At 38.0% G+C, this 15,686-nt stretch overlaps 1 protein-coding gene across 8 annotated transcripts in view; it reads right to left on the bottom strand.

Annotated features, from left to right (window-relative positions):
* Positions 1-605: 605 nt before the first annotated feature.
* LOC117289353 (kinesin-like protein KIF28P) overlaps positions 606-15,686 on the bottom strand; it is an 80,331-nt gene continuing 65,250 nt past the window's right edge. For 2 of the 8 annotated variants that reach the window (XM_033770440.1, XM_033770441.1), the window contains 8 exons: positions 15,580-15,667; positions 14,991-15,164; positions 13,934-14,056; positions 13,212-13,481; positions 11,926-12,090; positions 11,461-11,589; positions 9,064-9,297; positions 606-2,820 (listed from right to left, as the gene is read on the bottom strand). In XM_033770440.1, the coding sequence (XP_033626331.1) occupies positions 2,713-2,820; positions 9,064-9,297; positions 11,461-11,589; positions 11,926-12,090; positions 13,212-13,481; positions 13,934-14,056; positions 14,991-15,164; positions 15,580-15,667 (1,291 nt within the window). In that variant the 3' untranslated portion in view covers positions 606-2,712. The other 6 variants (XM_033770442.1, XM_033770446.1, XR_004518934.1 and 3 more) reach the window with 6 other exon arrangements.

Here is a 15,686-nt window from a genome sequence, read left to right as displayed (position 1 = left end):
AACCAACTCATATCGAAAACTGGGTTCAATACATCGGCATTTCTAGATGTGAATATCACCAGTTACAGCAAAAAGTTCGTTCTACGGAACTCACCAAGATATTCTTCTGTCATCGGGTGGGTGGTATGTGTCATCGCCAACAATGTTGTAACAACGGAAGGAAAATGAATGTGGCTGAACTTCAGAAACGAAGGAAAACCAAGAAATAGCAGCTCCGTCTCTACAGTAAGAACCTTCTTCCCGGTGGCAAGTGCAGGAATAACTTCTCACTCGGTGTAACGCTTGCATGAGCAATGGAATTTGACAAACAAATAATTGACCGAGGCGGGGCACTGGACATTCCATTCCAATAGGTTTTGTCTCTATTAAACTCCTCTTTCCTCCACGAATAAAGCAAGTAGTTAACATGAATTTGCAAATTCATTTGCAAAGTCGACTGGTTACACTAATTTACAATGTCTTTCTTTTCTCTATTGTTTTTTTTATGCTCCTCCATCTACCTGGCCTCCTTGAAGCTCGTTTTCAGATTTAGTTGCACAGAAAGTTTTTACAAGTTATTTTTTAAATAAAAAGACTTGATAGGCTTTATAAGTTTATATCTTCATCCAAAATAACGATTTATTTTATTATTCTAATCTTAAAGGTTTTAAACAGACAGGTGAATTTCATTTATGGTTTTATGGACGGTAGCAATAAAGAATCTCAATTAAATAATGATTGAGGGCTAATTAAAATCCAAGATATAAATAGCAATCTTATAATTATTGAAAGCACATTTTGTTGATAAACATTGTATCTCTGCCCATAATATCTCATTGCATACTTCTACCTCCAACCGCAGAAGTTTTTTAATGTTAAATATTAGAAAATACACATTAGAATTTGACTTAAATAAATCTGTAAACACTATTTATTTAGCTATTTTTAAAGGGGGTGGGTTCACCTTTTCAACCAGTTGCTTAATGCTTATTGGTGGCTTTGTAAAAACCAAAAGCAATGTTTATCTTAAAGGACGGAGTTGACATAATCACAAGGAATCCTCAATATGAAATAATTTGCACACAGTGCCAAAACCTACATACACAGTGTTTCAGAAATTAAGGTCAACGGCTACAGCTATGGTTCTGCATCATCTTGCAATGAAGTATATGACATCCTTAGCAACACCCCTGCTCACTGCCAGAGCCGCCACCCAATGTGGATATGGCGTCACATTTAGTTTGAATTTCTTCAACAGAATGATTTCCTAAGAAAATAACAAAGTGCTTTCGTACAAATTCAAAGGAATTTATACCTGAAGTCTACGAGTACAAAATAGAAATGAATACTAAGTAAAAAGCTCACCTTCCTTGAAACAACTTATGAACATTGATTATATGAAAAAGTAATAAGGCACCAGTATCCTTGCATTTGTCTTCCCTTGAACCAGTTTCATGGCACTGCGTTCTCTTGCTATGGCGTTCTCTTTGGAACTGCCTTTTAAGGCTTAAAAGCTTCAGTCAGTGTCACAAAACTGAGTCTAGCTGTTGAAATTGAAAGCACTATTCCGTCATTTTTTGTTTGACCAATTCTTTTCACATTTCTCTCATAAAAAAAAATGTCAATATAATTTGACAAACTAAATACCGGTAAACTATAAGAAAAATATTTATGTACAACTGTTCTGAAGTGAACTCATCTTTTAGTAAATATATCCGTTAGAGAGAGTGCACCTAAATCCAAAAAAGCTTCTATAATAATGTGTTTTCAAAAAATATAACTCCACTGAATAAATTTGATTCATTATTTTCGGTGATCATTAAAAGCTACAAAAATATATACAACATCTGGTTTTACTTGGTAACATAATTAGTCTTGCGTTTCCGCAAACAAAATACTGAGACAAATTGAAATTTAAATGTAGTACCAACTAAAATCACTGCGCAATTATGCTGATGAATAGTGTTTATAAATAACACATATATCTTAATGGGCAGTTACTGGATTTAAGAATACTCAAGATTTAAATGAATAGCAAAACTTTTGTTTTGGATTCAACATAAAAATATATCCCGGACGTGAAGTTTTCTATCTACTTTTCAGGATGACATACTTTCTGATGTGGAACATCCAATCAGGAACTACAATCAGAATATATATATACTTGTGTCTAATTTGTAACGCTCCACAAAAGTAATTCTCCAAAATATACATAGCAAAACCATACCACAATGCTGCTCATACAGCAAAACTTATATCATGCAAAAATGGACATATTTGGAAGGAAGAGTGATGACTGTAAGTTGTAACCAAGATAAAAAAGTGAATGCTTTTGCCTTCAAACAACTTTGAATCCTTGATTCAGATTGGTTGACCCGTAGCAACAAGAGTTGTGATATAAGCGTGTATCACACCCTCTGTATTGTGCTGTTCTCATTCTGCGTATACGCAAATTGTACAGCTTTTCCAGCACCACACATTGTCGTAAAAGTTGTGAGTCAAGTTTGCTTGAAGCTAAATTCACTATCACACACAAGGAATACAACAATTATAGAGCGTCTGCGTCCCATAACCAACTTGGCTTCTAGTGTCATTGATTGTGGGACGCAGAAGCGCTTTATTTTTCCATATTCCACGCTTGAGTGAGGAATAATAATGTTTTGCTTTACAACAAGTTGTGTTCAGTGTTTCAATGATTAATGCGTCTGAAATCCATGTCTTGGTTGCTAGGGCTCACATGACGGAGCAAGCTCTACTGCCTCCTTCAGTCTTCTCTCCACCTCCTCCTCCTCCTCCTCCGTTTGCCTGGACGACCTTTCCGTTTCCTTCCTTCACCATCTTCTGCAGTCGTACAATCAGTGGGTTAAAAGAAGACAAAACAAAAGCATAAGAACCAAGAAAATTGATTTTACAAACTGAAAGAGGTTTGTCCAAACTTGTCAACATTTTAGTTTAGTATATATATAGAGAGAGTATTTCTGTCAAGATTCATCGCCTTTTCAATGTCTTCAACCTCTCACATATAGTTTCCCTCACTCTCGCCACTTTTACTACATGGACGAAATCAATGTCTTCACAACCTCTCCCCCGGGGCATAATTTCACAGAGCTGCTTAACACAAATAAAAAAGCTGCTAAGCACAATACAGTTTAGCTGACAAGATTAAGGTTACCAGTCAGCCAAAGTGCCTTGTCTGATTCACCTTCTAGGATGGGTATCCCGCTCAGTTGAAGGTTACCAGCCAGCCAAAGTGCCTTGTCTGAGTCACCTTCTAGGATGGGTATCCCGCTCAGTTTAAGGTTACCAGCCAGCCAAAGTGCCGTGTCTGATGCACCTTCTAGGATGGGGAGCCCGCTCAGTTTAAGGTTACCAGCCAGCCAAAGTGCCTTGTCTGATTCACCTTCTAGGATGGGTATCCCTGCTCACTTTTGCCGAGCATAAAATTTGTCACTAAGCAATATTTTCCGCTTAAATTGGCTTTTATGAAATTGGGCCCTTCAAAATTGTTCACTGTACTTCTGCCAAACGTTGTCAATTCAGATCGACCTCCAATTAAGATTTGCCTTTCATGGTCTAGATTCCTCATGAGTACTTTTGGTTGTTTTTAGTGAGGCATTTGGAATTTTGACTTCAAATTTGTACATCCTTCCAACCAGTCGCAGGCTTTTGCCCTTTCCTGAACTTTGTTCCAAAATGCCCCAAAAGCAACTAAGGAACTTGGTTCATCAAAATAATATCTCATAAAATTCCACCTCATCAAAAACAACCACAAGCGCTCCATAATAAAGTGTATTGTTTGTGTTTTTACCGCTACACCGATGTGTATTATGCACTGTATGCTCTGCACTGATCCCCAGGTCCCGAGACAAAAATCCACTAGCAACTTCCTTGGAAGGGAATCGAACCCATGAGATGTCTAGATATGTCTTACCACTATCCCACTGAACTTGCACGTAGGTTGTGTCAGGGTTTGAATCCCACCCGAGTAATAATGTTTATGCCTGTAGATTTTTGTTCAAAGGACTCCGGGGAAAGTACTGAGTGTACGGTGCTTAACACACATCGGTTTATGTGTAAAAACACAAATGTTATCCCGATGCATATTTAACATCAATTAAAAACAATTCCAGATCAACACAAATTGACAATAACATGACAACACATCAAAATAATGAAATGTACAAACAAATACATGTACAAACATGAAAGGACGAGACATAAACAGGACTCAAGAAGACCACAAAGCCAGGACAGTAGACTTGTAATTTCACACAAAGTTTCCTCCTAATTAGACTTTCAAACGAAAAACAGAAGCAATCTATAAGAGACATACTTCCGTCCGAGTTACTGTCAAAGCTGAGTAAATAGCATTTGAACAAAAATATCACAAACAACCAACGCTTACTTCAATTGCCACAATAGAAATAAGCTTGATAATGACTGATCACCAAATCCCTGATAAAATGTAAACCAATTTTGATGTGTTCTGACAACAAAATAAAGCAAACAAAACAATGAAACCTTGGCATGAACAGCGAAAACAAAACCCAATAAATAAATAAAACAAATGACAAAATACACATTTCAAGATGCACACTAGTCAATGAAATGTTTCTGCTCCAAACTATGATCCCTCCCCCCCCCCAACCAAAGAAAAAAACACACACATGGAACTCCCAAAATGATAATACTTTTCAAACAAGATGATAATACTTTTCAAACAAGATTTATAAGTTTAATCGGTGAAGTATGATTTGGTAGTTTTGGACCTTTCGCTTAGAAACGAAGGTCCGAAGGTTGTGCAAGTGTGTGAAGTTGGAACGTGCAACACAGCAAATCGCAAACAGTGCAAATGATTGTGAGTGAGTGCAAGAAACTACCGGGGCTAGTCAAAGAATAGTAGTGCTCAGTCAAATCAAATCAAATCAATTAAAATATTAATAACATAACTAATAACGTAAGTGTATAAAACAAGAGGAGTGAGAAGAATTTGTCTCAAAATAATCCGGTATGGCTGCCAAGTTTGAGTACCTATTACGCGGGTTGGATTTTTTTTTAAATGAACGATCTAATTCGATGACCACAATCTCATTTTAAAGAAGCGGCTCACATCGGGACAAAGCTCTCAGAGTCAGGTTGTGTCCCAATTGGCGGCTACGGCTATGAGTGCTGCATCCTCATGCATTGAAGTATAGGATATCCTTAGCAACAGCTATAGCCATTAATTCGGATACAGTCTCAACAGTCTCACAAAAACAACAATCATGTTCACATAAGTTTATTAGGATTTAGTGTTAGTGAGGTTAGAGGTGTGCAGTGGCAGAAAGTAAACATCCTTGAAAATGTAACGCAAATTTTTCTGAGGAGAAGTCGGCTGAGTGGATTGAGCTTCGAGTAGCCCATTGCGCAATCTTATTTTAATGACATCTTAGATGCAAATAAAGCAAAGCAACCCTAGAAACCACAAATTTTTTTTTAAAGATAACAAATGACCGCAAATATTAGACTGTGGAAGCCATGTGCGAGTCCTGAATCGAAAAATACAAAATGTCATCAATGAAACTGACAAACACTCCGCTGGGCTTGCAAAGAAGACAAAGCGTGTGTGCATCCTGAACCCCCATAATAATAATACAAAATAAGACAAAGCTTGCATTTTTCAGCGGCAGCTTGTTAGTTAAAGTGGACTTATTTATTTGTTTATATTTCCCAGCAGAAGTGAGGCTATAAAGGAAAAGCAGGTTTTAGTTTGTGATTGAGTTAGCAAGGCAAGATAGAGAGAGGCTTTAGGATTTGTAGCAAGGCAAGATAGAGAGAGGCTTTAGGATTTGTAGCAAGAGAGTACATCAGAGTCAGTCCGGGAAAAAACCCATTTAAAATTAAAATAAGACAGAGAGAAATGTTTTTTATTTGTTTTTTTTTAACAGGCTGTGCACGTGATTGTATTCAGTGTTTATAATGTTTGTGTGATTTATTTATTTACTTGTTATTTATTTACTATAAGTTTGTATTTTTTAGGGGTTCTAATTTATGTAGCAACCCCTTCATTTGTGCATTTATTTTATCTTGTTTTGCGGGCAAGAGGGGAGGGGGTTTTGAGAGACACCTGCCCCCATACCCCCTTCTCTTGTTTCTCCACTGATTGAAACAGATGTTATGCAAAACAATAGATCCGATGCAGTTAGTTCTATGTCCTTTCACAGCCAACTTCAACACCAGTTCAAATTGAAATGTTTCCAGAACATTAGAGAAAGTATGCATTTGGATTTTGGAACAGTTCAATTGTTTTAATCCTTTACAAATGTAGATGTACACAATAGAACTGATGATATAACAATAATATTCTTTATCCCCTGATGCCAATTTCACTTAAAAAAAAGAAATATCACATGCACCAGTCAGAGGTGCAAACAGCTGATAAGAGCAGGACCCAATTTCATGGCCCTTCTTACCTCCGAACTCTTTGCTTACTGCATGTGAAGTGCATACTTCTGTAAGAGCAGAGTTCCACCGTAATCAGAGTCATAAAATTGAGCCTAGAATTGGTTTGACGATATCCCTCCCACTATTTGGAATGCTGATTAGTACATGCTTCAAAACAAAACAAAACACATCCAGAGAAGATCGGGAACAAGACATTCAACAATTTCACAAACAGAAAATATTTGACATTATCTAAAGAAGTGTGAAAAGGAAATTGAAGTGTGTTAGCTGAGTGTTCTGCATTAGAGACACCGTCTTGCCGTCACCTTTTGCAGATCTGATATTGCTCAAATTTAAGACCCCTTAAATTCACAAGAATTCAGCACCCTAGCATCCGATGATTGAATGCAGTGAGTCAAAGATGATTACAACAGTTGAAGCATGTGATTAGGCAGTATATTTGTTAAAAAGCTGAGTGGTCATTTTAGAATATGAGAGCAATGCAAAAGTTTGAAGCGAGATGCCGTCTTTAAGATGTTGAGGTTTGTGTTCAAGAAAAGAATATGAGGTGGAAAAAAAGTAATCCTGGACAACTCGAATGCCAATAGTTTCCTGCGCATTGCAAATTTTGTAGCTGAACGAAATTAAGCCAATGAAGTTGTAGGATTGTTTTAGTGAAGAGTATAACAACAGATAAAGGAGTCAAGAGCACCAATTATGTAGAGAGAAAAAAGAACAGAGAACATGCAGAGGATGGTTAAGATTATTGCTTCAAAGGACTTAGGGAAGTTTATGCTGCACCTGGTTCTACGGTAACGGCTACTAGCCCTACTACATGAGTGAGCAAACTTGTGACTTTTTTCCTGTTGTTTTTTCTTGAATTTGCCTCATCTGGATAAGAAAAAAAAAGGGGAGATTAAGAAGAATGACTTTTAGGGAGGCCGCAAAACTAAAACCATGAGCATAGATGTTCGATTTAGGACCCAATTAAACCCCCATCCCTCAAGAAAATAAAAATAATTACAATAATATCTTAAATTTCCCCACATTCATCGATACAATTATGCAGCTTTTCAACTCCAAAAAAATTCCTTAAATTTCAGCAAACTCACAAGATGAGTTGACAAGATGAGTTTTTTCCTAGTGTTCCTTTGAAAAAAAAACCACAAAACAACTTTGAAATTAAGCTTGACTGATGAGTGTAAGACCTCCTCTGAGAAGCTCCAACAAGTTTGAAGAAAAGAATTGAATAATTGAAGATGAAACTGCTGATAAATTGATAGCGGAGTCGCCTGAAAGAGAAGCAGATGATTAATATAAGTGGAGGCTTGGACGAGTTCATTCTTTTGCCTTGCTTTCGGCTGAACCGACAATGAGCAACATTACAACTCCAGCCTTGAACTAATCAATCAGAACAATCAATCAATCAATCAGAACATTTATATGGCGCCATATTCCAACACTCATAATCACTGCTCATGGCGCCATACAGTAAGCTCTAGTAAACAGGTGAGATTTGAGTGACGTCTTAAAAACCTGTAGATGATTGTCTGATGTTGTTGGGAAGACTGTTCCATACCCTGGGGGCCGCAACAGAAAAGGCGCGGTCACCCCAACTGTGTTTGCTTCTAGGGATGATTTCTTCAACATCTTTTCTAGACATGTATGTCTTCAGGGCTCCGTTTCACAAAGCATCTTAAGATTCCTCTTAAGATGCACCATTACCGAGGTCAAGTGGTTAGACTTGATGCAGGACTTGCAATCGCAAGGTTTAGGGTCGATTCTGGCCAAGTTAACTGCTGATTTCACACATTAACTAGTATTATTATTGTCACTTAGTCACAACTTATCGATCGGTGCAATTCATAATCATAGATGTTAAACCAATGTTTGTATGAGAGAGATTTGGTTTATATCACTGTGTGGGAGCTGTTCAAAGTTTGCTTGTTGGGAAGATGAGTTGTCATAGTGATTTGTATTGTGACATCACACTTAGCAATTACGATTGATTTGCAGATCAACCATAGCTCTTTGTAAAATTGACCCTCAGGCCAACGGTCAAAGGACCATTTTCAGCAAACTCTTCTTAACTTAGGATTTAATCTTGGGACTTAGGACGGGTTAAAAAAAGTTAACACTGTTAGTTTGATTAGAAAGAGTGTAAGCTGTTAGCTTAACTTAGCAGAAATTATCATGCAGTTAATTTTTAATTGGTTATAAACTGAGATTGTGCAAATGTGAGAACCATAAAACCGAATATAATTTAAAATATAATTTGAATTTTTATTGACTGATTTATTAGTATTATTATTGGGGTTTTTTTTTTTTGGGGGGGGGAGACAGTTTGGGGTGGCTGATTTGAGCATACAGTAGACCACTTTGACTAGCACCAGTTTCATGAATGTATTTGCGGGATTGTGTTTCATTCAAATGCTGCCTGTGTACCAATGGTGTTACATAAAGCAGTCTTAAAAAGTGACTGAAAGCTGATCATGCTCAGGCAGTAAAATGGCATACAGAAATACACAGACATTTGCAAAGAGACAACAATACGGGAAGCTATGAGAGAAGGCTGGGGGAAGGAGAGAAGGATTTGTAGAACGCCTAGCACACACACATTGCTGGGAAACAACAAAACAGTCACCGTTATATAAAGCTTACGTTCTCGGCTGAACCGTTTGCGCTTTCCTTGTGCCCCTTGTTAGGCACCTCACCCCCTTCCGACATGCCGTTTGTCTGGATTAGGGTTGCGGGAGGGGCTTGTTTAGGGCTGGGTTTGGATTCCTCAAGGGGCAGGGCTTGTTTTGAGCTTGGTTCAGCCTCCTCTTTGATTGGCTGCTGTTTTTCCGATGCCGGATCTTCAAGTTCAAAACTGAACACACTGACAGAGTCCTCCTGGTTTTGTAATAAAATTGGTTTTTAAATCAAGGATTGTGTCCAAGCAGTAAAAACATTTTTCATGCAAAGTCCTAATTCTTTATAGATTGGATACTTCAAATTAGGCCCCTCGCTCCCACCTAAAGAACAATTTGTTACTCCATGTATTTTGCTTCAAGTTTTTAGAAGTTTTGACCATTTTCTATTCTCACTTACTTTTGAGTTAACATTAATTTGTTACCTTGCCATTTTTAAAATTATGTTGAATTCAGAAATAAGTGAAAGGAATAAAGATTTTAGAGCCAAAATTAGGCTTTTTAACAATTTTGTTGTCGAAGGGTTTACTTTTCTGCTGAGAATGTGGCTGTTCTCATGAGTGAGTGGTGGATGAATATATGATGAGTGAACAGAGAAAGAACTATATTTTCCTCTCATGTCACAACTAAATGTTGTTCTAAGATGGGAAGTTAGTGCAGATGGTCCTTACGTCTTGGTCGCCATTTTGAATTTCCTTTAGAGCTTTGTGTCCTTGTATAATCTGCTCACGGGGATTTAAGAGATAAATACTTGCCTTTTAAGGTCAGAGGTGAAAGTTCAAAGGTACAGAGTTCAAAAGGTGAGAACATCTTTTAAGGCTCAAGGTCCTTTAAGCCTTGAAAAGTGAGATTTGGAGCACTGTATACAGTACAAGTAATTTTGCCTGAGTTTAGGATTTTGAGCTGAATGTACATAGTTCAGTCATGAATTGCAATTTGGACATAAAATGTTTGTCATCAAATCGTAGTCCTATTTGCGACTTGAACTGGAGTGATTTTTGGATGGTTCTTAAGGCCACTTCATGGATTAGTAATTAATTTCAAACCAGCAATTCTAAACTTGGTTAGAATCGGAATACCGCTACCCTACTAAGATAAAACCACCATTTTAAAGCAAGTTTTATGTGAATTAGGAAGGGAAAAACAAAGTGTTTTCTTGTAGAATAAATTTCAACTGCAATGTGTCACACAACACTCTTAAAGTAAACCTAGGGCTTTCACTCCAAATTAGAGACAAACTTATAAAAAGAAGTGGGGAGATTTACAAATTCTCTTTTCTATCAATTCAGAAATGTTTCTTCTACGAAATTGACTCCCAAGCGAACTTAAACACTAAAACCCAAACTCTGCAACTCTGTGAATGAAGGGAGAAGCACGTTACCTCTGGAGGTTGCAACCACTTTGAGAATAAAGGAAAGGAAAGGAAGTACTTGCTTAAAATCTTACTCTTTGGTTTGATGTGAAAATGGCGAGAAAAGGTTCTTGAAGGTATAATATTTCGGAGGGGGGGGGGGAATAAAAGGGTGCTGGAAGTATGATTTGTTAGAGACATTTTGGGAGTAAGGCAGATGCAGAGCGAATCTCATAGGGGGTGAGTTCTGGTTGGAATGTGTCAGCTTGTTTCAAAGAGAGATGTCACTGTAAAAAACTTTACAACCAAACTGAAAAAAGGGTTGTGACTGCTGCCTCTTGATGTGAGGGTTGCCTCGACTAAATACTATCTTAGATGGGTCGAGAGACTCTCTCCTCATTACCATAAATACTAGTCCAGAGGTTTGATCATGAGTCTGAGACTTTCTTGCCTCAAATGAAACTACATCTCTGACAAGAAAATCTGCAGGTTGATCAACGGAAAATACCGTATTCAGGTAAAATATTTTTACAGGTCTGCTCAAAAGAAGCAGATGTTGGTAAAAAAAAAATGTGTTGAAAAGTTTTAGAATGGACTGAAACATTTGGATACATGTCATGCAAACACCCTATGGCATCAAATGCTAAGTGGGTTAAAAAAAAAAACCAAAAAAAACATGTACTGTCTGTGACTGAAGTCCCGCTCATTTTGCTCAGCAGGAATTTGTTAAGCACTGCTTGCTGGGCTATCAATTTGAGCCCTGCCGGCTGCATGTCGTTATATGAAAAATTGACATCTTATGCTGTGTTTTTCTTGTTCCGTCCAAATACAAGATTAACCAAATTTTACATGATTAACACATAAGATCAGAACTCTTAAATGCATCTGTTTTACTCCACAAAATGCTTGTCTAATAAGGTTTTGACTAAAGATAGAAATTAAAGACAGAATACTAAGAACTACAATTGATCGGGGAGAAAGAAAAGAAGTTTTCTCGGCCCATTGAGGTCTTACTTTATTCAGCATGTGCACTCGAGTCTTCAGTTTAGACCCTGTGCTGTACGCTACGGCCGAGACCGATCGATAGAACGGATCAAACAACTGCTCTTCTCTCGGTTTGTCCTCCCACTGCTTGCAAATCTCCTGCAGAAAAAAAAGAAATGCAAAACAAAAATGTTAGTGAGGATCAAATTACCAATTTCAATATCTTTGTTTGGGATGCCAGTTTAAAGCCCGGTTCATACTTCATGCGAAGCGAATTTGACATGAATTTGACGTCACAACTCTCCTTTCTGCCGATATTCGCAAGTGAGTTGAGCAGAGATTAATTTGTGGCGTCAACATTCGCTTTGCAATCGCAGGAAGTATGAACCACGCTTAAGTCACACTGACTCAAAATGGATCAACAAATGCCCTAACATTAACCCACACTGACCCATCTCTGGATCAACTCTAACCCTGATATTAGTCAAGACTGACCTGTAATCGTCTCTCTTTCTTCTCCAATCTCTCATATTTCCTTTTAAGGAGCAATAGTTCTCCTTTGATCTGCCCAGCTTCATCTTGTCCATCACCCTCTGGAGCCATGGAGCCGATTCGAGTCTTCCTCCCTGAATCCTGCATGTTCTCCATCTGACGCAGCTCCTACAAAGTAAATACATTTTAAATTTATTATTTAATGGACGGAGAAAATTGCATTTAAGAATTTTAAGAATAAGAAACTTTATTCATCTCCAAAAAGAAGGGATTACATTGCTTGCACAAGTTAAAAAAGCACCACCATTTAGGGATAACAAAATAAAACGATTCTAAATTTATAAATGCGGTAAGCACTGTTTAGACCGATACAAGTGTTGCACGCTGCGCCGGTTTTTTCTGGTTTCAATTTTTTTATGTGAGATACCGTTGCTGTCTCAGCAGGAATGTGAAAAACCTGAACTGTGACCGCAAAGTGTGAAAGCTTAAGAGCCCGGAAGCTTGGGAGCTCCAAGCCTGCTTACATAGACAGAAAGCTTAAGAGCCCGGAAGCTTGGGAGCTCCAAGCCTGCTTACATAGACAGAAAGCTTAAGAGCCCGGAAGCTTGGGAGCTCCAAGCCTGCTTACATAGACAGAAAGCTTAAGAGCCCGGAAGCTTGGGAGCTCCAAGCCTGCTTACATAGACAGAAAGCTTAAGAGCCCGGAAGCTTGGGAGCTCCAAGCCTGCTTACATAGACAGAAAGCTTAAGAGCCCGGAAGCTTGGGAGCTCCAAGCCTGCTCACATAGACAGAAAGCTTAAGAGCCTGGAAGCTTGGGAGCTCCAAGCCTGCTTACATAGACAGAAAGCTTAAGAGCCCGGAACTTGGGAGCTCCAAGCCTGCTTACATAGACAGAAAGCTTAAGAGCCCGGAAGCTTGGGAGCTCCAAGCCTGCTTACATAGACAGAAAGCTTAAGAGCCCGGAAGCTTGGGAGCTCCAAGCCTGCTTACATAGACAGAAAGCTTAAGAGCCCGGAAGCTTGGGACATACATTTATTTGTCAGTTTAAAAGCCCTACTTTGCAATCTGGGGCGTCTGTATGGTTCCAACTTCTTGTTTTTATTAATTTGATTATAAATAAAATAACAATATTAATTTTGGTTTTAACCTTATACACGGATGTGTGTTAGCACTGTATACTCAGTACTTACCAAGTTCTGTAAAAAATAAAAGTAATGATTTTATTTTAATATTGACTTTTGTTTTAAGGAGGAGGTTAACAAATTGGATCTCCAGTTAAAATACCAACCTTTGTTGTGAGTTTCGAGAGCTTAGAATCTGGTGCCGAGTCGATCTGTTTGCCGTATAAACTAAACTTGATGCTGGAGTTCTCGAAGTACGCCAAGACGTCTTCGGTGACACTCGGGATGGAGACGATCCTACTATGGTTCCACTCCGGCGACAGCGTGTCTTTGATCTCGTTGGTTAGGGTGAACTCTTGCTCGTTGTAACACTTGTACTTCACTTTCAGCCCTTTGGAGAAGCGGGACTTGTGGACCTCACCGTTACGGATGGACACCTTCAAGAAAATTCAGATAGTTTTAAGGATAATTTAATAAATTCCAAGTCAAATTTGTTTTAACTATAAAACAACAATTCCATCTGATTAAATAAGTAAATTAAAGAAATAGAAAAATTCAAAAATGCACAAAAGTGCAAAGAAAAGTTCTTCACCACAAGCTGGTATTTCCTTCCTTGTTAAGTGTTTTGGTGTTTCTTGGCTGTGGCTGCTGAATGCACCATAGCACACTGTAAACCCTTATAAGGTGCTACATAATTGGGGCTCAGAATTCATAACTTCAATAACTTATCTTTCTGAAAAAATTTATATACTAAGTGCCTTGAGTACCTTATTGGTAAGTACGTGCGCTATATCAGACTTTGGTATTGTTATTTTAGGCGCTATGTAGGTTCTATTTCTTATTATTAATATTATTTCAATTTGAATATAATCCTTGGTATCTAACTTACCTTAAAGTGATAGGGTTTACCCAAGAGCTCATTGGGTTCGTCTACAAAGTCATCTTCTTCAATGGATTTACCTTTCTGGTCACATGGTTCAATGCACACAATCAGCGAACCTTCCTCTTTACCCTGTGACAAAAAAACAATTCATTTTATGAGGACGAATTTTATCCAGTTTTGGAGGGATGTGATTGAAGGAGGAAAAAATTACAAAATCCTAGAAAGTGGTTATCTGTCTGTTTGTCTTGGTTGAGAGATAAAAGCTCTTAAACTTCTAGGATAATACAGCGTGATGACGTGGTGGTATCTTTCCTTGCCTTCCACGGATCCAGGTTTGAATCACGCTGGGGGTACTATGTGGATCAGGTATTCAGTCCCTACCCGACTGCGTGGGTTCTACCTGCAATCATTTTCTGGGTTTGCCTCCCACATCTAAAACTGAAATTTCCTTTTCTTTTCTCCAATGGATTCTTGGCTAGTATATAGTAGTAAATATCGTTTTCTTTTCTCCAATGGGTTCTTGGCTAGTATATAGTAGTAAATTTCCTTTTCTTTTCTCCAATGGATTCTTGGCTAGTATATAATAATAAATTTCCTTTTCTTTTCTCCACTGGATTCTTGGCTAGTATATAGTAGTAAATTTCCTTTTCTTTTCTCCAATGGATTCTTGGCTAGTATATAGTAGTAAATTTCCTTTTCTTTTCTCCAATGGATTCTTGGCTAGTATATAGTAGTAAATTTCCTTTTCTTTTCTCCAATGGGTTCTTGGCTAGTATATAGTAGTAAAAATATCATTTTTCTGCGAGTCCTTAGCTTCCCAACCAGAATCAATGAAATGAAATGAAATGACTACAAATGAAGAACTAGATGTTTGAGAAATCTTATGGGGAACTTAAATAGGGGATCAAAGGTCTAATTCTGTTGTGTGATGTATTCGTTTTCTTACAGCAGCCTTTCAATTTCACCTTGAAGTAATGTTGTTATGTGAAACGGTGTCAGTTGTTTCCCACCCAAGTTTGAACCTGAGAAGCGCTACTGTCAAACATGTCATTTGTACTCTCACCTTGAAGTCAGTAACTGTGATCTTGCCATCAAAGTCTAGGTTGAAACCCAGACTCTGTAGGAAGGCGTTTGCCGTGCCGATTAAGACGTCTTCTGCTGGCTCCCAGAATGGATCCTCCTCCTTAGGGATGTTCATAATGCCCTCATCGCCATCGATGTATCTTTGGTACAGATCCTAAGTATAATAAATAATATTAAGAATATGAATTTATATCAGGATGCCTACCTACATCAGTGAAAACGTTATTTGCTGAATTTTGTAAAAGTTGTTTCTTTGCCGTGAGCTCCATTAGTTGGGATCTCAGTACTCAAATTTGTATATGAAAAGTAATTTTATGGCATGACGTTTTCTACACTGGTCTTTCTTGAATTTGTAGCCCACAAAATGGCCGACAGTGTTATTTCGCAAAGTAAAAGGAAAACCAGGCAATTTCGAGGCATATTGTGTGGATCATTGCATTCTAATTTTGAAACATCTTTCTAACCATATACATTTTATAACAAACAGTTACAAATGCTTTTCAAAGACCAACTTGTCCAATCTAAGGCAACGTGTCCCTTCGACGTTACTTCCAAACTAAACAACATACCTGGATGACGTAGCGACGGTTGATAAATTTTCCTCTTTCCCAAAGCCAACTATTCCGATTCAGAAGATCCTTCATCTTTACCATGACTCTGCAAAAGAAACAAACCA

This window comes from Asterias rubens, chromosome 4 (assembly GCF_902459465.1).
Source record: "Asterias rubens chromosome 4, eAstRub1.3, whole genome shotgun sequence".
Taxonomy (NCBI): Eukaryota; Metazoa; Echinodermata; class Asteroidea; order Forcipulatida; family Asteriidae; genus Asterias; species Asterias rubens.
The sequence above is the reverse complement of the archived record's forward strand: the minus strand, read 5'-3'. Positions and strand labels throughout refer to the sequence as shown.